This window comes from Mercenaria mercenaria, chromosome 14, assembly GCF_021730395.1.
Source record: "Mercenaria mercenaria strain notata chromosome 14, MADL_Memer_1, whole genome shotgun sequence".
NCBI lineage: Eukaryota > Metazoa > Mollusca > Bivalvia > Venerida > Veneridae > Mercenaria > Mercenaria mercenaria.
Window position 1 is genome coordinate 56,553,080 of NC_069374.1, and position 27,586 is coordinate 56,580,665.

The 27,586-nt window shown below is 33.7% G+C and overlaps 1 protein-coding gene across 2 annotated transcripts in view; it reads right to left on the reverse strand.

Annotated features, from left to right (window-relative positions):
* The window catches only part of LOC123527894 (plexin-2-like), a 180,167-nt gene that overhangs the window by 14,273 nt on the left and 138,308 nt on the right, over positions 1 to 27,586 (reverse strand). For both annotated transcript variants that reach the window (XM_053523577.1, XM_053523578.1), the window contains 7 exons: positions 25,002 to 25,146; positions 23,134 to 23,302; positions 14,835 to 15,047; positions 13,154 to 13,262; positions 3,471 to 3,997; positions 1,064 to 1,237; positions 3 to 161 (listed from right to left, as the gene is read on the reverse strand). In XM_053523577.1, coding sequence (XP_053379552.1) covers positions 3 to 161; positions 1,064 to 1,237; positions 3,471 to 3,997; positions 13,154 to 13,262; positions 14,835 to 15,047; positions 23,134 to 23,302; positions 25,002 to 25,146 — 1,496 coding nt within the window. The remainder of the gene's footprint in view (positions 1 to 2; positions 162 to 1,063; positions 1,238 to 3,470; positions 3,998 to 13,153; positions 13,263 to 14,834; positions 15,048 to 23,133; positions 23,303 to 25,001; positions 25,147 to 27,586) is intronic.

The window sequence follows — 27,586 nt, forward strand, 5'->3', positions numbered from 1 at the left end:
ACCTTGTTCTGGTGTTATTTCCTCCAGTGTTGTTTCCTTTTCGTTTTCCTTGTACTTTAGATCTGCTGATTCAGATTTCTCTCCCTGTTTTACTAGTTCGAGATCCTTTTCCTGGCCTCCACTTGCATTAATAAATCCGTCATCATTGTCCACAGTATGCCCTGCATATATAAAACACATTTAAGTTAATGTCCTTTCCCAATATTTGTCCACTTTATCGTTACTCAGTATAGAAATGTATATAAAGTGAAATATTTTCAAATCTTCGCCCAATTCATATATGTATAAACTTTCAACAGAAATATACAGACAGAATATTATAAGAAACAGTTTATATCTTACAAAAAAAAACAACAGGAAAATCATTTTCATAGGACGCAGTCCTTTCAATACGTAACACGAAATTAAGGTATTAAAGTAAATTTTTGTGTCATGTGTATTGAAAGGACCAGCGAAGTTGGCTGATGAGACACCAATATAGGATTACATTGAACAGTATTACTTCCCGATTCCTATTTTCCTATTTATTCTTATTTTCAATGCCATACACCAGGCAGGTAGGCAATCGATTAACCATTATTAAACTAGCTGGTAGCGCACCGACTAGTCTCTTCTTGGAAACAACATCCGCCTCTGAGAGGGCTAGAACCTTCGACGTCCCAATTTAGGGACAAGTGCTTTATCAATTAGGCCATATATGACAAAACATTATACCTTTACAAAAAAAAACTATGGACAAAGTGGAACAAACAGACAACCCCGAAAATAACAACCAAACACTACAAGGGAATTTAACGCTAGCACCTGTGCCGGTCCCAGCTATATTCCGAGCGACAGTAAAAGTAACAAAATTTCGCAAATTGTAGCTCAATTGTGTTTCAATTATTTCATGAATATATATTCAGTTAGTGCAACTTTCCTTAAAATGTGAATAAGGTTGGTAGAGCATTCTTCAAATCACGGTACAAAGTATTTATTTTCAGTAGAACGAAAATTACATAAGTAATTGGCCTTTTATTAGGTACAAGAAAACATTTGATTAAGATAATTATATTCTTGTTACCTTGTCCCGAGGCTAACCCTTCCTTGGATGTTTCCACCGATTTTCCTAGTACGTAACTCGATCTCGGTGTCTCAAGCATAATTTTGCGTTTACTTTCCCGCAATTCCTGGCTCCATACTGGGTGTATATATCCTCCATCGACGTTAGGTGTATAGTCATCAATTTTCCAATCATCTGTTTAATAATTCACATTACATTTAGTAGTTTTCTAACGATCAATGTAATATATCCCATTTGCTATAAATAAGAACTGAAATTCACTGGCACAGTAAGTAACGATACATTAGTCTGATCATCACTGAACAGATAAATACTTCACCGTAGAGTACAATAATATTAAGAAACATATATTTATACTAATAATCTCGAGTTCATATTAAAAATATATATGATAAAGTCATCTCGAAGACTAATACTAGCTTTAAAATCATCTTACATTTTTTTTATACATTTAGATCAATTAGATTTTAGTGAATTCTGTAGGACGTAGATTAATTTCCGTTAATTTAATACAATTCCACCTTTATTCAAATGCATGCGCAATAGATCATAATACGTTAGTTAAGTAACGAAATATAGTCGAGGTTTCACAATATGTTTTACAGAAAAACACGATTACCCTGAACAGGTTTAATTACAGTCTTTACAAGCACGAAAAATATATAAACACGACTTATTTAAAAAAACAACAGGAAAACGTTAGTAAACGTTGCAGGTAAAAACAAAAGGATCCACCATTTTTATTACGATAACTTAAAGATGAATGCAAAGTACGCTTTCTTATTCATTAAACATCTAAAATTAAAAATTACGACAATGCCTGCAGAAACAAACTGACATAGAATCCGCGATATGATTGAAAGAAATCAGATAAAGAATAAATATGTCCAGAAATAACTGTTATAGCGTAGTGCTTCAAATTTTCTTTCTAGCAAAATCTATCTGAACAGTTTAGAGCTTTAGCACTATAAAATAGCTATTTATTAATGTGAGAATTTATGATTTTTGAACTAATTAAATGACGATACATCTGGTTAATGAAGTGATCCTGACGAAATTGCACGTGTAACACCACCTTATAATTATCAACATTTGTATAAAGTGTCATGAAGATCAAGCAAAAGGTTACTTAGATAAATAAAAAATCATCTTTTTTAACAAATCAATGGAAAAATCTTTTCTGGGCCAAGGAGAATAATGTTACATGTGAGTAAAGGTCAGTTTGATGCTTCAAAATTGTCTTCACATTTATTTGTAGCATACAGACCTTTGTATCAGTTTGCCTATTTATAGACTGATGTACAACAAGTTAAAATAGAAAAGAGAAACAATAGGTACTTGTGTTTTCTCAATAATCAACGCTTATTAGGAGCTCCAGAATTGATGTTTTTGTTTGTAAAACAATACATATATGCCATAATAAAATGCAAACAGCTATTTACTTAAATTTTCATTCTGATTCTATTGTCTTCCGACCGATTAAAATTAATGAAACCACAATCAATATATATAAAATTTAAGATATAATTATATCAACACAGAAGAAGCGGTCTTGAGAAATGTCGAAAATATCTGAAAGGTCAAAAGGCTAGTCCTAGTTATGCATCCATATAGCCTGCATATGGAGGCTAAGATTGTAAACGAGTAATCAAAGTTTAAAAGACTTATATGAACTGGAACGATAAACCTAACAGAATTCCAAGACCAGAAAAAAAAGCCAAAATTGGGCCAAATATCTTTGACATAGCTAAATATCCTTGACTACCGATCGAGATCATGACGATGTGTTCAAAGTTTCAAAACCACATGTAAAATAGTTTTGACAAAATGTGAACCTCTACGAAAGCTGAACCAATTTTGTGGTCCTAAAAGAGCTATAATTCAGCCAAATTACTTGAAGGAATTATTTGCTCTTGTCTACATATCGTCACCTCAGTGCAAGTGTGGATAACTCCATTGACTAAAGGAAGGTTTTTTAGCGCCAAGGTGACAATATATAGACAATATGACGAAAGGTTTTGACTAAATGTTAACTCATACGAAAAAGTTAATTAGGTGTGAAGCCGGTAAAAACGCCGACGCCGTGGTTAGTAGGACAACTTTCCTTATTCTTCGAACAGTCGAGCTAATAATCTAGTAATTTATATTGACCGTCATTCAACTGTCATTCATTTACGTGTTTTCATGTGATGAAAAGATTGATGGAAGAGAAATCAGCCAATAGTACAATAAATTATTATCTTACTTTCGACTGAATGCATCGATCGTGGTGTTTGACTGACATATTCCTTTTTAATATCTATTATTTCTAGGCAACCCAGTGGCAAAATGTATAAAACTGTTCAGTATCTTCTCATATTATTACTCCATACTAACTGCTCTGCTATACAAATATGAAACCTCTTACCCTTTTCAGTAGATTTAGATTCTCCAGTCGCGTCTTTGGAACTCTCTTGATTCTCTGCCGGGTTTACTTTTCCGTCGTTAGCGTCATTCTGAAGCTTATCGACTTTCTCCTGGAATCCAGGGACATCTGATCTGCTGCTTTTCTCTAATTGTTGCAAATCCATATTTTCTGGTTCGTCACTCACAGGTGTATCGTTTTTTATTGCCGACTGATCTACTGTACCGTCAATGTTATGATATGGATATGGATCGATATACTCATCCGCTTGCGTGTATGTTAGATCTTCTCCAGATAGCTCAAGATATCCATTGACATCATCGGCGGGTGTATCGTTTTTTATTGCCGACTTACCTACTGTACTATCAATTTTATGATATGGATGTGGATCGATATACTCATCCGCTTGCGTGTATGTGAGATCTTCTCCTGATAGCTCATGATATTCATTGACATCATCGGCGTCAGCAATAACATCGTATATTACAGTAGTTGCTCTTCTAGAGATGTGTGAAACTGCAGACGTATTTCTTTATACCATTTCATAGGAAAAAAGGAGTGTTTTAAACGGCATGTTTGATAGTTTATATCTGCAGAACAGATAATATGATCTTTATCTTGTCTTTTGTAGTCAATAACTACCGTAACTTAGTATAGTTAAACAACTGTAAAGGTATCAAATGTCCACCATTTATGAAAATATTTTGTACTTTGATAATTACATCATGTTATTATTTATTGCTATATAAAACTGTTTGACTTTGTGTATAATCTATAATGACAATAAACTAATTACATGTACTTAAAATGTAGAAAATCTTAATAAAATGCATTCAACTTTACCATATATAAAATTTACTGAATGTTTATATTTAGCTACCTTCACAATTAAATGTAATTAGGTACCACTTCCACTTTTAGTGGTAGGACACATAGGTGGTAACTGTTTAGCTATTACTGTACAGACTGTTAAATGAGTACTGTTTTAAACAAGACGGTCATGATGACCCTGGATCGCTCACCAGAGTAATATGAGCTACATATTTCAAATGTCAAACTGATGATTTTTAGAATTTTTTTTGGAAGATTTACCTATGTACAATCAAGTAACCCCATGGGGCGGGGCCAATTTTACCCCGGGGGTCATGATTTGGACAAACTCTGTAGAAATCTACTAGGCAATGCTACATATGAAATATCTAAAATATAGGCCTTCTGGTTTATTTTCAGAATATTTTTGAAGATTTTCCTATGTAAACGCAAGTGACCTCTGGGGCGGGATCAATTTTGACCCCGGGGGTCATGAGTTGAACAAATTTTGTAGAGATCCACTAGGCAATGCTACATGTGAAATATCTAAGCTCTAGGCCTTCTGGTTTATTTTTAGAAACTTTTTGAAGATTTTCCTATGTAAAATCAAGTGACCCCTAGTGAAGAGTCAATTTTAACCCCGGGGTCATGATTTGAACAAATTAAGTAGAGGTCCACTAGGCAATGCTTTACACCAAATATCTAAGCTCTAGAGCTTCTGGTTTTTGAGAAGAAGATTTTTAAAGTTTTTCCTTTCGGTTGCCATGGCAACCAGAGTTCGGCATGGAATTCAATTCTTTGAACAATTTTTGTAGAGCTTTACCCTAGAAACATTCCTGTGAAGTTTGGATGAAATTAGCTTAGTGGTTTATGAGGAGATGTTGTTTAAAGGAAAGTGTGGACGGACGGACGGACGCCGGACGGTGAGCGATCACAATAGCTCACCCCGAGCACTTTGTGCTCAGGTGAGCTAAAATGTACTGTAAATACATATACATGTAAACCTGTTAATTTCATGTTTATAAAAAATTCTGTTCAATTGTTTTATTTTTTTCAATTATCAAATTTGTTTCTATATTACTTTTTAAAATGACAGGCACGAGGGTAGAACCACCGACCTTCCGTAAGCCAGCTGGCTTCCTCAAATGAAGAATTCAACGCATCGAGTGAGGCTTGAACCCACATCAATGAGGGGCAAGTGATTTGAAGTCAGCGACCTTAACCACAACAACCCTTCAACCCCTGATGGACAATAAATTTAATTTTAAGCCTTTTACACATAAAGGGCTAGAACAGTGTTACTGCACGTTTCTTTCATTTAATAACATTCGGATATTCCCTTGCTCGCATGTGCGTGAAATTAGCAAGAGCAGCCAGAGTAGCCAGAGTAGCTAGAGTTCAGTCAGAGTTAAGCCGTTTAGCCAGAGTAGCCAGAGAAGTCAGACCTCTGGTTACGTTACTCTGGCTGGCCAGAGTAGCCAGAGTTCAGCCGGAGTAATCAGAGTTCAGCCAGAGACGTCATATTTCTGGTTACTCTGGCTGGCCAGAATAGCCAGAATCCAGCTAGAGAAGTCATAACTCTGGTTACTCTGGCTGGCCAGGGTAGCCAGAGTTCAGAAGGGTAGCCAGAGTAGTCAGAATTTAAGCACACAGTAGGCAGAGTTTCTAGATTTTTAACATGTTCTGGCTACTCTAGTCAGCCATAGTAGCCACAGTAGCCCGAGTTACCAGGATATTATTTGCTCTGGTTACTCTGGCTGTAGTTCAGCCATAGTTACTAGAATTTCAACATGTTCTGACTACTCTGGTCAGCCAGAGTAACCAGAGTAGCCAGAGTAACCAGGTCCCGTGTTCGCAAAACATTTTCAGTCTTAGCTGAGTTTGATTATGAAACTTAATATGTCATTTCTATGAAAATAGCATATTTAAAACTGAATTTCAAGTTAATAATTATTATCAAGTGGTTAATTAAAGTAGCTGTGGTTACTCTGGCTGGCCAGAGAAGCCAGAGTTCTAAGGTTTTGACATGTTCTGGTTACTCTGGTCAGCCAGAGTAGCCAGAGTAACCAGGTCCCGTGTTCGCAAAACATTTTCAGTCTTAGCTGAATTCGATCTTGAAACTTAAAATGTTATATCTTTCTAAATAGCATGTTTAAAACTGAATTTCAAGTTAATAACTATTTTCAAGTGGCTATTTATAGTAGCCTTAGTAGCTAAAACTCTGGTTGACAGAGTTCAGCCAGAGTAATTTTATTATGATTTTAACATGTTCTGGCTACTCATACCAAAGCAGCGTAACATCAATGCTTGAAACTTAAATGGCAGATACTAGAACATAGAAGAATACATGCATCTCGAATAATGTTGAACAAATAACCATTAATCAAATCATTCAGTTTCAGTTTTATTATTGCATATGCCAAGTTTTTGTGATTTTCCTACATATCTGCCATATGTCAGATGTTTAATTGTTAAGTGCACTTGAACGTATATTTTATTTTAAATTGGCGCCTAATAAATCTGGATTAATAATAATAAAAATGATGATGATGATAATTATAATAATATAATAATGATAATAATCTCATATACTAAGTTTTTTCTGCAATGGATGCAATATGGTGTTACAGTATTCTAATTAGGCGAACGTATGTTTCTTTAATATTATTGTTTTTACATTGTACATACTTTTTTTATAAATCTGAGAGTGTTACTAGCCTTTGAAGATGTAATTTCAATATGTGTTTCCAAGTTAAGACATCACTAATTGTAATCCAAAGATATTTAGCATTTCCTGTAGTTTTTAGTTCTTGATTATGTAATTTATATGGAAAGATGATATTTTTTTCTACTTTTTATTGAGATTCCTATTACTTTGCATTTATCAGGTTTGAATTCCATAGACCAGTTACGTTCCCATTCTTCTAATTTTGTCAAATCATCTTGAATTTTGTAAGAGTCTATTAACGAGTCTAATTTGAGGTATATGATAGTGTCATCAGCAAATAAGCGTATTCTGCTTTTAACAGAGTCATGAAGGTCATTGATGAAACAAAGGAAGAGACAAGGACCCAACAATGAACCTTGAGGAACCCCCTGATAGAACTGGTAGAGAGTGTGAGCCTTCAACTACTACAGATTGAGAACGGTTACTAAGGAAAGATTTAATCCAGGATAGAGAGATTCTGCAGACACAAAGTTTCACGATTTTATAGAGAAGGAGTTGATGATCAACAATGTCGAAAGCTTTCGAGAAATCTATTACAATGAGACCTGTTTGTTTCCTAATTGGAGATTCTCAAAAGTTTCTTATGTAAAGGATAATAGTTGAGACTCACAGCTATGTTTGGAACGGAAGCTATATTGGAAAGGTGTGAGAAGATTGTGGACTATTTTGATTATCTCAAGGTTGATATTTTTTTAGTTTTATATATCAAGTGATTCATAACACGGACTTCTGCCAGAGTAGCCAGAGTTTCTAGGGCTTTAACATGTTGCAAAATGACCCTTTCTGAACCCTCAGTGTTTTTTTAGTATTTCATGTATTAAGTGATTCATCAAACGGACTTCAAAGAGTTGTCTTACTTATCAGTTAGCAGTCCTATAACTATAACACAGTAAGTATCGTATCATACACGTTCACAAATAATACCGAGTTAACACAACATGGAATGTTGATTGTCTGATGGCATGAGGCGATCACAATCAATTTTTGAATGGCATTTTGCATTTGGTTGGCATGTCACAGGTACTTACATTTTTCCAAGGATTTAAAGGAAATACCGTTATTAAGCCGCTTTAAGTGTATGTGTTCACATGTCAACATTTCGTCAACTTCCACAACTTTAAATGCAATTTCAGGAATTGGTTGCAGTTAATAAGTATGAATTTGTTTTCTCAACTTTCTTTATATTATATATTCAAGTTAATTCTTTGGTACAAGTTCAAGGCAAACACTGATGTTAAATAAATACAAAACCAGAAGCCTTCAAATATTCTTAAATATTCTTTATTTTTACACTCAAAGTTATATGGAATTCACTGCCATTGTTTATGATATCAATATAAACAAGAGGACCCATACGGTCCTGAATAAGGTCCTGAATCGTTTACCTTGACCTTGCAGGTTATGACAGTCATAGTAAAAAAAAACTCAATTTGTAATTGTTTACTCTAAATTCTGGGCATTCTTGAAATTATAAACTTATATTGCATAAGATTAGAAGTAGATTGATAATACACAAAGAGAGACTAATATTGCCTTGGGGGGTTGTGATTCAATCAAGTTTGAAAGAACTCCATTATAAATTTTGCTAATTTACATGCAAAATATTTCAGCTCTTACCCTTGTGGCTCTGAAAAAGATTTTTGCTATGTAAGTATATCATGTTTTTGTCAATATAAAACTTAAGTAGGAACCATTTTGACTCTGGGGTATTGATTTGAACATGTAAAATATGTTAACTCTTCTCACCGCAATTCTTTTGAGATTTTAAAAGATTTTCCTGTAGGACTTTGCAAGCTCATTAGCACAAGCGGGGGCAATTTTGACATCAGGGGACATGATTTGCTTAATCTTAAGAGAGGCATTCACTAGGCCATGCTACATACAAAAAATATATTGTCTGGGCCTAAAGAAAAATAAGAATATTTCTGTAGGATTTAATATATTACTGTATGTGAAACTTAAAGCCCCAAGACAGATCCAATATGACCCCAGAGTCCATGATTTGAACAATTTGAAAGAGATGTACTTGCAAATGCTTCTTGCAAAATATCTAAGCTCTGGGTCTTGTGATACTTGAGCAGAATTTTAAGGTTTATCAATACAAAACGGAATAAGTACTGAGTTCAGTCAAAGAGCCTGACTCAATCGGATAGACAAGACAAAAGTTGATCACAAAACCTCACCATGTCACACAGTGACGTGGGCAAAAGAATTCAAGTATAGTGTATGAGGGTCATTCAATATTATAATGGTAACTATTAAATATCATTTAATCTGATTTAGTCCTACCTTTTCCTTTTGTTCAGTAATGTAAATTGACTTTTCACCATTTTCACACTGTTATGTACAGCGTTCCGTTTGGACAATCGTGACTTTTTATTTAATACTAAACCGCGATGCACGATTGTACGATAATACATATAAAATACTTAAAAATCAAACCTGAGAGTACCAAAAGGGTCATTTTGCAATAGGTATTACAGTATTTTCTCTGGCTAGCCAGGGTAGCTAGAACCAGTAGACATCTCGAAAATTCTGGCTGTTCTGGTTAGCCAAAGTAGCCAGAGCAATTGACATCCTGGTTACTCGGCTACTCTGGCCACAAGGAGTAACAAGATTTCTGGCTAATCTGGCTGAATTCTGGCTGTTCTGGGCAGCCAGAGTTACCAGAATTCTGGCTACTCTTACTGAATTCTGGCTACTCTGGCTAAACTCTGGCTACTCTGTTCAGCCAAAGTGACCAGAGTTCTGGCTACTCTGGCTACTCACTTCAAAATAGTTATTAACTTGAAATTCAGTTTTAAACATGCTATTTATATAGAAATGACATATGAGTCGCGCCATGAGAAAACCAACATAGTGGGTTTGAGACCAGAATGGCGCAGGCTGGTCAGGATCCGTACTGTTCGTTAACAGTTTTTTTTGAAGTCCAATACGTTTTAAAAGTGAACAGCATCGATTCTGACCAGACTGATGCGCAGGCTGATCTTCATCCATGCTGGTCGCATAGCCACTATGTTTGTTTTCTCATGGCACGGCTCAATTATTAGATTTCATTATCAAATTCAGCTAAGACTGAAAAACTTTTGTGAACATGGGACCTGGTTACTCTGACTACTCTGGCTGACCAGATTAGCAAAAACATGTCTTAAAATCATAGAAACTCTGGCTACTCTGGCCAGCCAGACTAACCAGAGCAAATAAAATCCAGGTGACTCGGCCTATTCTGAATACTATGGCTGACCAGAGTAGCCAGAACATTTTAACATCCTAGAAACTCTGGCTTTTCTTGCTGAACTCTGGCTACTCTGGTTGAACTCTGGCTACTCTGGCCAGCCAGAGTAACCAGAGTTATGACTTCCCTGGCTGAACTCTGGCTACTCTGGTCAGCCAGAGTAACCAGAGTTATGACTTCTCTGGCTGAACTCTGGCTACTCTGGCCAGTCAGAGTAAACAGAGTTATGACTTCTCTGGCTGAACTCTGGCTACTCTGGCTAGCCAGAGTAACCAGAGTTCTGACTTCTCCGGCTAGGTTAGTCTTCATCCATGCAGGTCGAAAAGCCATTATGTTTGTTTTCTCATGGCACGGCTGAATTATAAGATTTTACAATCAAATTCAGCTAAAACTGAAAAACTTTTGTGAGCATGGTACCTGGTTACTCTGGCTGACCAGAGTAGCAAAAACATGTCTTAAAATTATAGAAACTCTGGCTACTCTGGCCAGCCAGACTAACAAGAGCAAATAAAATCCAGATGACGCTGCCTATTTAGAATACTATGGCTGACCGGAGTAGCCAGAACATTTTAACATCCTAGAAACTTTTTTTAGAAACGCTTTTCTTGCTGAAATCTGGCTACTCTGACTGAACTCAGGCTATTCTGGTCAGCCAGAGTAACCAGAGTTATGACTTCTCTGGCTGAACTCTGGCTATTCAGGCTAGCCAGAGTAACCAGAGTTCTGACTACTCTGGCTAAACTCTGGCTGAACTCTGGCTGCTCTGGCTACGCTGACTAAACTCTGGCTACTCTGGCTAATTTCACGCACATCTCGCTCGCTGTACAGGTTTTTTTTACCAACCAATCCTGCGAGATTCTGAAGATGTTTCAACAGGAAAAAGACATGCGTTATTACTAAATTACTAAATTAGCTGTAGTTATTAGTTATAACTAAATTCTTATTCATAAAGATTATGGTAATTGCTATACTATCAATTTTACAGTATGTTATTAAACATTTTTGAGGCTATTAAATCCACAGAACCAGTTTCGTACTTAAATCTTAGACAATTTATTACACCATTGGAGATATCATAACAGGCTGAGATACCAAACAGAGCGGTTCCAGGTTCTAATAAAAGCCTTATGTTTATGTGTAGAAAATTCTTTCAGCAGATTTAAAGATATGAATCGCATCATCACCCACCCAACCTCACCCAGAAAATAAAAACAGCAACCCCCCCCCCCCCCCAAAAAAAAAAAAAAAAAAACAATCATTTACAGGTAACTAATATCTGTTTTCAAACTTTGATATCTCATGATTTTTGTATACAGTTACATTTATGACAGTATTTCTTAACGCCCAAACAATCCTGAATTTAATACTGCAGATGCGTAAACTAATGGAATAGAATTGTCATTGAGAGTAGTTTATAGGCTTATGTTATAATTGAGTCGATTCGCACATTTCATACCATCTCACGAACGGACTTAATCAAACCGAGTCTGCAATTTTTCACATTGTTACGTTCTATGCTTATGAAGGATACTTAAACTTCTTAGCCTATAACTTACGAAAAGTTTATCATTTTTTAACTTTTTACCAGACTGTCTCAAATCTAATAATCTACAGGACATTATATGTTTTAGTTCTAAAATTCATGATTATCAACGGAAAATTGTAAGTTTATGTTATAAAAGTAGCCAGAATAGAAACATTCTGACGTTTGTAATAAAATAATAAAAAAATACACGCTTATTTGAGAACTGCCATTGTGCTGTGACCAAACTATGTCCTTAAGAAGGCGACACCACTCCAGTTTTTAAAAAAGTTAACAGTGGCCAATGCTGTATTGCATTTACAAAGAATGTCATCAAAGTAATTTCTATGCCTATGGTTTGGATAAATAGGCACACTATAATTACAATTTGTAACTTAGACTTTTGATTCAATAGTATTTAAAGAAATCGTAGGCAAAAGATATTTTGTCGGAGACACAAGAAGTTAAGAGTTGCATGTAAGCCGATTTGCTTAAGCAAACAGTTAATATGTCAGTTGTGTTGTTCATGTTAAGTTACATTTTGATGTATTTCAAAAATGACAAGTCGAAAGATTTCCTGCGGCCAGAAGTTATACAGACCAGAAATAGAAATTGTTATCGATGTTTGTGTGACCACAGTCTTAAAAGTAATTTATGGGTGAATAGCGAGCTTGTTTTCTTTTGTTTTTGTTTTTTTTTCATACCATTACGCTTTAATGTAGAAAATATTTATCCATTCTACATGTTTTACAAGTAGATCTATGAAATATGTATTTCCAAAGACGTATGAAATACACAGAATCGCAACAGGAGATAATCTAGTTTTAATCTAATCTAAATTGATTTTTGTAGCTCTTTGGTATATCTTAATTCTGAAAGTCATTGTTTTTAGCAAAAATAACTATATTTCCCTTTCATGTATAACATAGCTTTTAGCTCAACTGGTCACATTCCTTGACTATTGAAACACTTTACTAGAGCTATCACAAATGTGATTCATGCCTTCACCTGGACGACGTTGACATATAGAGCAAAACAACACAGAACCATAATCCAGGAAATTAAAGAGCATTTAAAAAGTCTCTTATGCACAATTAAGTATCAATATTGATCATAGCTGAAAGTTTGAATAAATTATATGAAATAATGAATGAGGAATTCAGATCACAAGCATTTCTCTTTATATCATATAGCCTGCCAGCTATATTGCGAAAACGGCGTTCCATAAATGCGAAAAACCAATCACATATCGGTTAAAAATCACGTGATAGCACCCATTCCCTGTGTTACACTACTTGTTGCATTCCAATATACCTGCAGCCTTCAGGCCGCAGGTAATAAAACGTTTACTAATATAGATAATGTAAAGAATCCAACATATAACAACTTACCTGTTGACGTTTGATTTTGTGGTTTCATTTCTCCTATACAGCACATGTGTGTTAAGTTCGCCATCACGCCTATTTCTGTGCCTCCGATAAAAAACTAGACTAATTATTCCTAAAAGAAAGAACATTGGTAGAAAGGCATTAATATCTAACGACAAAACTGACATTTCAAGGTTTCCATATTGTTATCCGTTGTTTTGCAGCAACCTTTAGACTAGACTATCAACCATGACCTGTGTGGTATTTCAATTTTGGACGGCTAAATAAAATGAAGTACAAAATGTAAATCAAAATTATTCTTAGATTAGCCATGTAACGTTTAAATAGAAACGGTTGATTTAATGGCATACACAAAAATAAACAAAAACGTGATTTGCGTAATTGTGTAAAATATCGTTTTATTCCCTTACATATCTTTGTTTCAGACATGCTCCAGACATAATTTTGGTGTAATTCTGCCGACAAAAATATTATTGAATATAGATAAGGGATAAAGGTCACTAAGCAACGTAGAGTTATGCTCCTTGTTTATGCAGGCATTTTTTCCTTAATGACTTCAATATTTGTATGCAGATTTTTAAATCATTTCATTAATTTTAAAGTTTTGACCTTGGTAACAAAATTAAATGAAGGATGATAACGCAAAGAGTACACATGGATGATTTATGACACGGGTACAATGCAAGGTGTAATTTGAGTCTTTTCTATATTGCACTTTATCTGAACGTTCACTTTCTTTATATTTTGTTTTCACAAACTGCCTACAGTACATCAAGCGTAATGCCGAGGATAACCTTATCTTCTAATAAAGGGAGAAAATAATAAGCGCGTAATAGAGATATGTTTTTTTTTTTGTAAATTGCGTGGTCTGTCTTTATGTGCATGTTCAACTCGTTTTCAGTTTTGGATTTACTTTTTGGACAGAGTGTAATAAATCTTAAACAGGGACATAATACAAAAGGTAAGCAAAAAAAAAAAGAGTTCTGATAGTTCTTATATATTGCACTTCCTTTCATGTCCTATGTGTATATGTACAGTTTAAAAAATAACAACATTTTAATAGCACTTTTAGATTTATGGATTGGACTATAACATTTGAAAAAGTAGATAATAGATAAAGTAAACAAGCAACGATGGTGAACTAAGGAAATGTCAAATGTATCAGATATTGCGTCGATGTAGAATCATTCGCTGTTGACGTAGAGGTTTTGCATGTGAGTAAGTCATCCAGCTGGGTAACGGAATGCAGAATTTCGAACTAACAAATTTTCTATCTACATAAAAAATAAAACTCACTAGTCCTTGAGCTTATTTCCATATCCTTAAAGAATCTTAAACTTTTATCCGAATGTATGACTGCGTTTAGATCGTTTTGGAATAAACTGATTAAACATTTGCTTTAATATACATTATGTTAGACAGAAAAGAAAATTACACATGTAACCAATTAGCACACTGGTTGCTATCTATTTGTGACATTGTTTAGTTTTCGTAAGCCGTTTCCCAGTCTTATTCTTGATTATCTGGATCGACGAATATGACTTCCAGTTAAAATATATTGCACATACATACAATCTTAAGATAAGACTTATCATAATTTAGGGACTCCTCTCAAAGAAAGAGTAACTAGAGATATGACTTGCCTTTTGGGTATATGACTGGAAATTAAATAAAGTCTACATACCTATTGCTATTATAGCAGCTATAAGCACCGCTAGTACAATCACTACCGTAATCATGTTATTTGGATCATCTGATGTCGTGAAAATAGCTGCTGTAATCTCTGCATCTTTTGATATTGGTTGAGTAGAAGTGTCTGCAGCTGTTGTTATTGATGGAGTAGTAGTGTCTTCTTTGTAAGCAAGAAATCCTACTCTTTGTCGGAAGTAACCAATCTCTACCTGGAATGTTATTGGTCAAATTTACACTGATAACTTTTAAATTCTTTAGCTACTCGATGTTTGCAATCAGCTTAAGACATATCAGTTTTAATACATTTTGTCCAATTATTGCTTAATGCATAACATAGGAGAAACGGTGGCCGAAGATGAATCGCGCAAGCAGTCTGCTGTAAACATATCTAATCGGGTTGAAGTAGACGCATTTTAGAGTATCTACTGACAAACAACATTACCGCTGACATAAAATGCTATCATATAAATAACATGAATTACATTTTATCCAGTTACTTATATGTTACGCTTAATTAAATGTATTGCAAATCAGTCGTTAAAGAATAAAGGTTGTAGCAGTAATACCCATATATCCTCTGTCAGCTATACATGAATTCAGTGTGTACCTTTTCAAACATAATATATAGTACTGTTACTTCATCAAACTTTGTATTCTTGTAAACATTATCTTTATGTAATTGTTTATATTTTCAAATATGAGATTTGTGGCATGTGTACATTTTCATGTTAATGGATGCTTTCACATCGATCTTATTTTCAATAAGAGATCAATAATCTTTATGATCAGTTTGAGTCAATAACACCTCAGCTTCTCATGTCCGCTGAGAATTATACATAAGCAGAAGATGATTGCGGAATGTAAGATGTGGTGATATTTAACAGCTCACACCTCTCACAATTAGATATATGTTACTGCTATAAACTGGTAAGTCTAGTCATTACTTATAGTTATGTAAGGAGCGACTGGACCATCTTATGAGTACGTTAATTGTATACTTATTACAATAGCGAACTTACACATACGATGCGATTAAATACCTAGTACATTTATATCAAATACCTAGTACATTTATATCATACATGTATGAATATTTCCAAGCTTTCATGAAACAATGTATACTAGAACATGTATAATAATATACATATTCCCTTTAACATAACCTCGTTAATGTCATAACGAACTGTAAATACATGTATAATGTAACACAGACTGCATAAAATATAATAACCTTTTGATGTTACGAAATACGGAATCGGAACAGTATTTAATGCAACTGTAACAATAATGCAAATATGTGGTATCTTCATAATACCGGTATGCCAAAAGTGTACAACGTAAACCGATAGTAGAACAAAATATAATTATTAGAAAAGCATACAAACAGTTATAAATGTACATAATATTATTAACTTTCACAAATAGAAATAAAGAGTGCAATATTATAATAAACGTTCAAAAATAAAATAAAAATGAAATTAAACACCATGTTTAAGACAATACATGATATTATAAAATGTATTAATACTAGAAATGAAATGGGCCTTCCAGTATGGTTTATGTTTTATGAGCTGTTGTTACAGGGGAAATTATTCAGAGCATTTTGCGACTAACACGCTTCCCTAGAAACTTTACATGTACAAGCACACATTTTTTTCATGGATTTCTAGGGGGTTTTAATAGCCATGTACATTAAACATTTCAAAACAGTTGCTTCCGTTATAGCTGAGTTATATGCATTATAAAACATCACACTCGTAACAATGATGTTACTTTGTGGCAGAGAACTAGAGATATGCAGTTTCCGAAACAGCAGCATTATTGCGTAATTCATATGGAATTCTCATAAAACACTTGCAATTATAGGACCGGTGTACAGTGTCGGTGCTCCATTTTCTGACCAAGAGCAAGAAATCCAAAGCACTCAATGTTGTTAAACGATTTTAAAGATCTTATCTATTAAATGCAGATGGAAGAATTTATGAACGTCACTTCCATTTTCAAATTACTGTGATGTCATTGAACAATGTTTGTAACGCTTTAATGGGTTACAATTGATATTTAAAGGAAATACTCGGTCATACTGAAATGTAATGGCTCATCCATACAGCAAAATTGTGACAAAGTATCTTCTCACTGGTATAATTTTGAATGAATATATTAATATATAACCTTTAGGTCTTTTAAAAATAACGAAGAATTTTTCTCGAGCTTTTATAAATACACTTCAGGGAAGCAAAACAAAAATAAATACATTATCACAATTCCCATTTTTCTGCTACCTTTCATGCATATTTGGCTCAAATATAATATAGTCAGCACTTTTGCCTCCTTGGAAAAAGTAACTAACATGAACCTGTCGTACAGGGATCATATGTCTACAACGTTAGCTTGATTCCGTTAATTTCGTATTATTGTACATTTGTAGATTCTGATAAACAGTATATAGGTTATAATCAGTATTTTGTTTAGAATAATGTAAACAATATCTCATATCATTCACATCTAAGAAAGCAATCACACCGTTTGTAATCTGCCTTAATTCAAGGCAGAACTGATTGATCTTAATGTCGATTCCCTAATTGTTGGACAATGAATTTGGTTGTCTTTTACCAGTCACCACTAAAAGACTTAGGCACTGAACTTCCAAGTTGTCTATGCTGTCTGAAAATAACATAACGCGCACATTAAATACCAGTATGCCATAAAGTTCAAATATAATTTTCTTCCACCTCAAAAGTAGTATTTTGGGTATCATACAGATGTCTTACACCATCTTTAAGGACTTTATAGAAAGTTACTTGATTGCAAATGAAAATATTAGTAAAGTTTTATCATCGAAGATAAAAAGGAACTGCACCGGCTATACGTAGTTATGGTAACTCAGACGTTCTATGACCAAATAACGATGATAAATGCTACATTGCACAAAGTACAACATACACCATGCTTCTTTTTGAACAGTTTAAAGACCCACCACGACCTAGTGACCTACTTGTTTCGCCCACAAAAACTTCATGAAAATCATTCTTATAATACCAGTAATATAAAGCTTTTCAGGTGGACAATTTAGGCCCTGCCTGAATAAATGTGTTTTTACAACTTTATCTGCAAATTTATTCAGTATAGTTTTAAGAATATAGATAAATAACTGTCTTACACTGCAGAAACAAAAAATGATTGAAATTTAACTAAATACACTGATTTATGTACATATTACTACATTAATTCAATAAAATTTCAAGACATTGAACACATTGTCTTGACCTTATATATCTCACTGTCAATTTGAAACTAAATTCTTGCATATCTCGTATTTTGTCATGCAAATCATGTATAATTACCATCATGGAAACACAAAAGAATACAGTTACTTTGTGGTGCCTCTTTAAGCAAAAGTCTACGATATTTTTGAACAGCTCTCTTTGAATGTTAGACAATCAATCACTGTAAAAAAAAAACAAATATGGTTTATAAAATATCTAATTTTACTTTAACATTCTTTACCTTTGGAAATAATTTAGATTTTGTAATTTCATTGTTCATCTGTCAGTGTTTATTTTTTTCTTTCTGATTGCCAAGTTTTAGTTTTGCCATTACTTTTAAATTAGCTAAATTGGACATTTGCTTATAATTATTTAAATGTCATCCTTTATAAGATAAATGATTTATGTTTGTATTTTTTATCACATTTATCGATAGTTGAAAATACATCTGACAGTGCACCGTAATATTCGGGTTTCCCCAGAGAGTAAAACACGATATAAACATCTATGATAAACTAAGTCTTGAACTCTATAAGCTTGAAAATAATTTACACCGAGTTACTGTGTCTTAATTATTTCTAGTGGCCTCTTGTTTCCTATTCTTAGCGACACCTGTATAAAATACATTTCAACAACCGGTTACCCAAAATTATGTGATGCTAATCCAGAAGACAAATTAACTGATGTTGTACCCGATAGACAGAGCTCCAGGTCTAGCGCCTCTGACTGTTTTCGTACCAGATGTAAAACACCCATACGTGAACTCAAATCTGATGTCTTGTAGTGGTTCAAGACATAAAAAGCGAAGAATGGAATGCACAAACTTTAAGGAGGTAGGTTACCTTAATATTTGTATGAGCGCATGTCCAACTGGAAGCGAATTGACGATTTACGACGACGTTTACGACAAACTAAATGTGTTTGTATATTCATTCTTCTGAAAAAAAAGCTCAAAAACATGAACCTACCCCCGATCTGCTGCTTAATGATTTAATAAATTTAATGCAGAAATAATGAATAAACTGCAGCAAAATCGCTTCAGAACATTGTTGCTTTAAAATGACGTCATTGACGTCATGAAGCTACGTGTCAGTTACCGCGCAATATTAATAGCTATTATGCTGAAAGTACGTAATTATGTGCATTTTCTTTAATTAAACTACTTTTAAAACAGCCATTTTTACTGAATTTTTTTTATGAGTCTTTCGCTCAATAATGATGAAAATTTTCCTTCTTTTATGTAGTTATATTGAAATGTTATGCGGAATGTAAGAAAATGGATGATGGTAACTGATGTTATTGGGAATATAGTTGGGTGAAAGTTTACTTATTACGGCCATTTTCAAATAACAAGAGGACCATGATGGTTCTGAATCGCTCACCTCTTCCCACATGACCCAGTTTTGAGTATGACGTCGTTTTTTTATATTATTTGACATAGTGACCTAGTTTTTGAGCTCATGTGACCCAGTTTTGAACTTGACCTAGATATTATCAAGATAAAAATTCTGACCAATTTTCATGAAGATCCATTGAAAAATATGGTCTCTAGAGAGGTCACAATGTTTTTCTATTATTTGACCTATTGACCTAGTTTTCGAAGGTACGTGACCCTGTTTTGAACTTTATTTAGATATCATCCAGGTGAACATTCTCGCTAATTTGCATGAAGATCTCATGAAAAATATGGCCTCTAGAGAGTTCACAAGGTTTTTCTATTTTTATACCTACTGGCCTAGCTTTTGATGCACGTGACCCAGTTTCGACTTTGACCTAGATATCATCAAGTTAAACATTCAGCTCAATTTTCATGAAGATCCATTGAAAAATATGGCCTCTAGAGACGTCAAAAGAGTTTAACAATTTTAGACCTACTGACCTAGTTTTTGACCACAGTTGACCCAGTTTCAAACTTGACCTAGATATCATCAAGATGAACATTCAGACCAACTTTCATACAGATCCCGTGTAAAAGTATGGCCTCTAGAGAGGTCACAAGGTTTTTTATATTATTTGATCTACTGACCTAGTTTTTTAAGGCACGTGACCCAGTTTCAAAACTGAACTAGATATCATTAAGGTGAACATTCTGACCAATTTTCATGAAGATCCATTCAAGGGTATGGCCTCTAGAGAGGTCACAAGGTTTTTCTATTTCAAGACCTACTGACCTAGTTTTTGATCGCAGTTCATCCAGTTTCAAAATTGACCTATATATCTTCAAGATAAACATTCAGACCAACTTTCATACAGATCCCATGAAAAATATGGCCTCTAGGGAGGTCACAAGGTTTTTCTATTATTTGACCTACTGACCTAGTTTTTGACGGCACGTAACCCACTTTCACACTTGACCTAGATATCATCAAGGTGAACATTCTGACCAATTTTCATTAAGTTCTCATGAAATATATGCCCTCTAGAGAGGTCACAAGGTTTTTTTTATTTTTAGACCTACTGACCTAGTTTTTGAACGCACGTGACCCAGTGTCGAATTTGACCTAGATATCATCAAAATGAATACTCAGACCAACTTTCATATAGATCCCATGAAAAATATGGCCTTTAGAGAGGTCACAAGGTTTTTCTATTATTTGACCTACTGACCTAGTTTTTGACGGCACTTGACCTAGTTTCGAACTTAACCTAGATATTATCAAGATGAACGTTCTGACTAATTTTCATGAAGATCTTTTGAAATATATGGCCTCTAGAGAGGTCACAATGTTTTTCTATTTTTAGACCTACTGACCTAGTTTTTGAAGGCACGTAACCCAGTTTCAAACTTGACCTAGATATCATTAAGATAAACATTCTGACTAATTTTCATGAAGATCTAGTGAAATATATGGCCTCTAGAGAGGTCACAAAGTTTTTCTATTTTTAGACCTACTGACCTAGTTTTTGATGGCACATAACCTAGTTTCGAACTTGACCTAGATATCATCAAGATAAACATTCTGACCAACTTTCATAAAGATCCCACAAAAAATGTTATCTAGAGTGGTCACAAGCAAAAGTTTACGGACGGACGGACGGACGCACGGACGACGGACGCCGCGCGATCACAAAAGCTCACCTTGTCACTTTGTGACAGGTGAGCTAAAAATTGGACAGTATGTTGTGTAATATCTATTTCCCAGTTTCTGTTGATAGTTTGTTACTAATATACTAAAACTAAGTTCTATATTATTGATATTTCAGCAGAAAATTGTGGTTTCCTGAATTACATTGATGTTACCACGGAAACGAAGCCCGCGATCTATATATCGAAATTTAAAATTCAAAAGCGTTGACATTAAACTATTTAAGGAACACAGCTTCGGCTTTTTATTTGCATTTCAACAATATCAGTGAGAATAACAGCAGCATGAAGAACGATTTTTCAATAAAAAGTGTCAGACGAGGGGAACTGCTGTAAGTATTTGAATTTGTAAAATTTGTTTAAATAAATGCAGATAACACGAAAATGTTAAGTTAGAAATAAGATGTTTTAAAGCTACATTAACAAGAAAGATAGTTTTATTTAATATTTTTATAAGAAATTACGATAAAAAGCAAGATATAAGCTAATTTAAACATCTTTGTTGCCATGGTTACTTTGAACTTTAAGAAAAGTAGGATAGCATGTGGCACTGAAGCCGTCGAAAAACTCGTTTTCATACATACTTGTTTAAAAAAAAAAAGAGAGAAAATGCGTTACCATGGAAACACGAGCCCCGAGATATACATTTAAAGCTTATATAAGAAAGCTATTAAACGAGCATACTAGTAAAATATCAATTATGCAGACTTCTATGGATAACAATGAAACCAAAATATACTTAAAAGTGTTAAATATCCATATTTTCCTTATTGTTTCAATATAAAATAACTGTGAAGTGTCATGTACTTCAAACCTGGATAAAAACTACCTGAAGGGACAGAGATAAACTGAATTGAAACTGTAGCAGTTAAAACATTAAATTATACGAAATACAAAATATTGTTGCGCTTCAACTAATATAAATTTACCCTGGTCTCAAGGTAACCTACTTCCTTAAACTTCACTGATACTTGTCTTGTTACTGAACCATAGAGCCATCTGAAATATTGCTTATATGACTGATATCCAATCACCAATTACAACTGTGACGATAAGTGTTTGACCAAATGGTAGCCTTTGTGAATTGTATGGTAAAAGTTATAAGAAAGCCCGTACAATATCAACAATTGCTATGTTCTATTGTTATTCACCATTCAGTCCGCTGGCAATGTTTTGTGATTGCATATGTCATGTTTTGTTATTTTCCTGCGATGTGTCACATGTTTAATTGTAAAGCGCCTTTGAACGTATATTACATATGAAAAGGGCGCTCAACAAATCTGGTATAATAATAATAATAATGTACGTTAAAAGCAGACATCATTTACGAAGATATGACTTATCTAAGTTAGTGTGACCAGCTGAGGGCGTGAAAGCGCTAAAGCTCTACCAAAATAGTTACTGTAACAGAGCTTTGTCGAAAGAGATACGTTGGCGTTGCATGTATAAAGTCTAGAAATGTAATAGAATAAACATAATGTTCTTTTGAAAGCAAAGAACGCAACAAAATAAAGAGAAAAAGGTATTTTTGAGAGGTAACGAAATGAGCAATTTCCCTCGGGCCACCTAGCACTGGATTAAGCGGAATTCTATTATAGTGAAATTGAATGTTTCCCATTAGTAAAACACTTATTACATTGTCATTTCTTGGGCTGTAAATTTTGAATTTAAAGGGTCTTCGTGTTCAAAAAGTCTAGACAGCGGATTTCGAATCTCCAAGCCCCTTACCACTGGGTGTTCGAATCCTCTTTTGGAATGTCAATTCATTCACTGACACACGTAAATTTTCTAACCGTTCATGCCTCAAAAATACGTTGAATGGCACTTGGCGTCTTCCACCACTAAATAGAATAAAAGCTGTAAAATCACCATATGAGCGCAATTGTACCAATCGAACCTAAACCCAAAGAATGTATAAATTGTAAGCTTAAAAATGTGACCTACATCTATAGGTAATGGCTGCTTTCCCCCTTTCCAACAAACAGGCTTGTTAACTGGAGGTTCACATCCAATTCCTTTTAAAGATGTTAAGATGTCACTACACAACTCACATCCAATGTATACTTTCACATAGTCTCTCTCTGCCAGCATGTGACGATTAAGCTTACCCTACAAGCATTGAAAACATAAACAGTATAAGTAACCCAGATGGTACTTGGTGAGAATGATGATCTGATGCATATAATATTTTTAATCGATCAATTATTATTCGTTTAAAGGCTTAAGAAGATAAACCTTTTCTTTGCATGTAAAATATAATTAACCTTACACCGCTTAATAGATAGACAAACATAAACTGTTTGTTTTAAATTCGAAAATCTAGCTCAACGCCGAGATATGGCACTAATAACACGAACAATCGGTTAAGTAATTATTTAGTTAGATCAGTTATTTTCAATTCAGGCGTTTGCTCAAATTATTGTTATTTAATGTTGAATATTTCTTTAGCAATGCATTTATTGCTAAATTATACTATGGTAATTAGTATTCACTCACGCAATTATGATACTTCTACATGTATTTATCCTACCCTCATACAAGATAGAGCGCAAAATCGGCTTGCCTAATAAACTTTGCTTTATCTAGTCAGTGTCAAGATATCACTTTTGCGGGAACTTTTGAAATCACATATTTTTTTCAAAATTTTGCATTAAAACCATCACCATTGTATTGGAAATGCTTGAACTTAGAAAATGAATGGTCAAATTATAGGTTTTTATCCAGAAACAAAAATATTATTACTATTTTTCACTTTTACAGCACTTCAGCCTGAAATTGTGAAAACACCTTTTTTCCGAATTTTTCACAGAAACCATTATTGTTGTATTGGAAATGTTCTAACTAAGAAAATAAGTGGTAATATCAATAGTTTTTATCCAGAAACAAAAAAGTTATTGCAATTTTTCAATTTTATCCACAAATGGAATTGTACTTGCAAACGTCATATATGACGTCAAGTCTGCACGCTGTTGCTCTTTCCAACGACTTTTTCCCTATTTTCTGAACAGGTAGGATAAATAGAATATTAGATTACTGTCTGAAAAATTTAAATTTATTAGGCTCGTCTACGAAAAAATATAAGGCTCGGCACAGCCTCGCCTAATATATTTTCTTCAACTCGCCTAATAAATTTAAATTTATCAGACAGTAACCTAATATTCTCTATTTAAGCATGACATAACAAACCTAAGTATTTACTTTGGTATATGGTACCTGCTTTTTAATTTTGTCTTTTGACAGTTCCTGTGATATACAGGCTGCATAACCTCAGATCCCCTTTCTAAATTCCAGTTTGTTTAGTTCTGCCCATTGTTTCTCGTTTGGGGCAAACAAATTACTTTATCTTGGGACAAACGCCGCTTTTCACGTGTATCACTGAAGGTTCCATGTGCACCGCCGTTTGAATACATTTGTGAATGTCTCTAAACTATTTTTGTACTTTTAGCATGTAAATGTTGAGCTCTGCTCAACCTGGGGCTAGAGGGCGTGGACGGTAGCATGCATTTCCACTACCTTCCATGAACAGGCTCAATTAAACCGAACCTGCAACATTTTCTTTTTTGTCGTGTTGAACGACCTGTGAATTTTCCATTTTTTTTCTATTTCAGTCTGATACTTCGTTTTATGTAATATTCAGAATTGTTGTGTTTTGATCTCTAAAATAATCATATAATGTTTTGATATAGATGAAAAAATCAACATTGAAGAAGCGTAAATGACAAAAAAAACAAGCAACTGAAATAAAGATTTAGCATAACAATTACTGTATATCGAAATATTATAACACTACAGTAATATTTGACAATACCTTAATAGCTATGCGCCCTTCGTTGTAGACCAAGACCTCAGTGAAGTTTGTTAATACAGGATCAGGAAAGTACTGAATAGTTGCTATGTTACTGGGAAGGTTGTATGCGGTAACAGATAACACATCGTCCATCTCAAATCCCAACCTATGTTCATATCGAAGATAGAAAAATATATTCAATTTAGATTCAAATTTGTTTTATCTGAAAAAGCGAAAGATTTAATGACATAGCAACTGTATCATTACTTTTTCTCTAAATATTTCAGCAGATGCGCTATACCTTGAAGTTCCTGTCTAATAGAAATAATACTTTTATGGTAACCATTTTGATTTTCGTAAGATGTAAATGTAAATGAATTCACTAGTTAAAATAAAATCATGCTTTATCACAATAAACAGTAAAGGCACATAAATGACATAGTTTCTCCCTCGTTTTAATAGTGCAGTAACGGGCAGTGTTAATACATTTCACCTCCAACAGCAATAAAATAATAATTACCGGTACTGTTACTGCCTGGTTTGCATGTTTTCCTTTCTTAAAGCGACTAACACACCGATCGTGGTGTGAAATCTTAAAATATCCAACTTCTCTTTATTTACCCTTATATCGCACATTTGATGTTATAACAAAGTAGTTTTCATCAAATTCTACTGAAAATCGTTGTTTTTTTCTAATAAATTTAGAATAAAAGCATTTGATTTCTAAAAGGGTTTTCCAATTTATAAAACAAACGGGATTCCGTTAGCGAGCACCTTGAACATATTACGCGTCAGTAAGAAAAAATACAGTAATGTAAAGTGATATGGCAAAATGTCGCGTCATGTAGCAAAATGGGGCGTAATGTATAAAAAATATACTAGAGCTAAAACGCTTGCGCAATGACATGTGTTGTTGCTTGTAAAACATTTTCTCTCATGAATTATGATAATAATCATTTTACCTATGATAACACACATTATCTAGGTAGCATCCAAAGCTAAGTACTGGTGCTCTGTACATCTGTCTATGCGTAATGAAGGCTATAAGAGGCGTAATGTATGTTTGAAATTTATACCAGAGTTAAAATACGTGCAGAGTGACATAGTGAATTGCATAAAAACAATTTCCTCCATAAATTGATGTGAAATAGTATTCATGTCTATGGTAAACCGCATTATATAGATAGCACTCATAGCAAAGTCCGGCGTGTTGATGATGGAAACCTAGTATATATAGGCATAATATTAATTGTAAAAACAGACTATTTAGAAACAAACACTTTAAAATGAATTTGTTGAATAAACATTTTATTTGAAATGATATAATGAGTAACGATTTTATGGAATACGAATCAATTAATTAATTAACTAGCATATCAATCCTTATTTATTCCTTGGTTGGCGAGTTAATGTTTGATTCAGCCCTTTCCGTTTCAAGATGTGTTGAGAATTTTTCGCAGGCTTTAAGTATAAGCTTATTACAATCATAAGCATCACCTAGGGATGGTTTTATAAAATCTTTTAATTTTAAAATATCTTAAATAATGCAATATTTTCTCTCGTTTAAAATTCCATGCAATTTTTCAAAAATAAGAAGAATCATCGAGGGATGGATTTCATTATGTGTTTTTTTTTTGGTAGATGCAACAGTTATCTGATTAAATTTCTCTTTAAATCCATTGGTTCTAACAAATATATTTTTACAACTTACTGCAAAAACCTTATTAAAGATTTAGTATACTGTCGAAATCGAAGTGTTTTTATGTATTTTCATGATACCATGTATATTTCATTTTGTTTGTTTGGGAAAGTAAACAAGTGTATGTTTTCTACATAAAGTGATAAATGCCTTACGTAGTTTATGATTTGAAACTTACTTGGTAAGATGTGTAAGGAACCAAATATGTAATGCTTTTAAACATCGATTAGGTCACACTTTAGTCATTCGGCGTGGTATACTTTTATGCACGGTCCGCATTGAAATTGCACTTGTTTTTCCTCAACCCATAATCACCAATCACAATATGCTGTATTGTTCAAATTTGAATAGTCTATATATATTGCAGTAAAACAAATTATCACAATTCATAATTTTTAGCAAATGCAAAGCTTCGTATATTTATTTAGAATAAACCATATATAAGTAAATAAATCGTAATAAGGCATTTATATAAATATTATCAACTCAGAAGCAACCAATTAAACACTTTTTTATCACATGTTTGACGTCGTGGAAGTAAAGTAAAGCCATTACTTTAAACTGAAAATACACTACAGCTTTGACTTCGTTTAAAGTGTAAGAGACGTTGGTCAAATCGACCTGTTTATAATATTTAAAGAAAGTAGAATTATATACGTTTCGGCAGGAAAAGCTGACATGTGATAAAGGAATATTAAATTTGGAATTTTCCAAGTAAGTAAATGGCATTTGACTCAACACTTACAATAAAATTGATACTGACTTTTAATTGATCTCGGATGGGATGTCTTTGTATTCTTTCATAATTTAATTATTACTGAAAAAATACAGGGGAAAAATTTATATTGATATAAGAAAAGCAAATGTTAAATGTTACGATTCATTAAATGAATCGGAAGCAAATCGG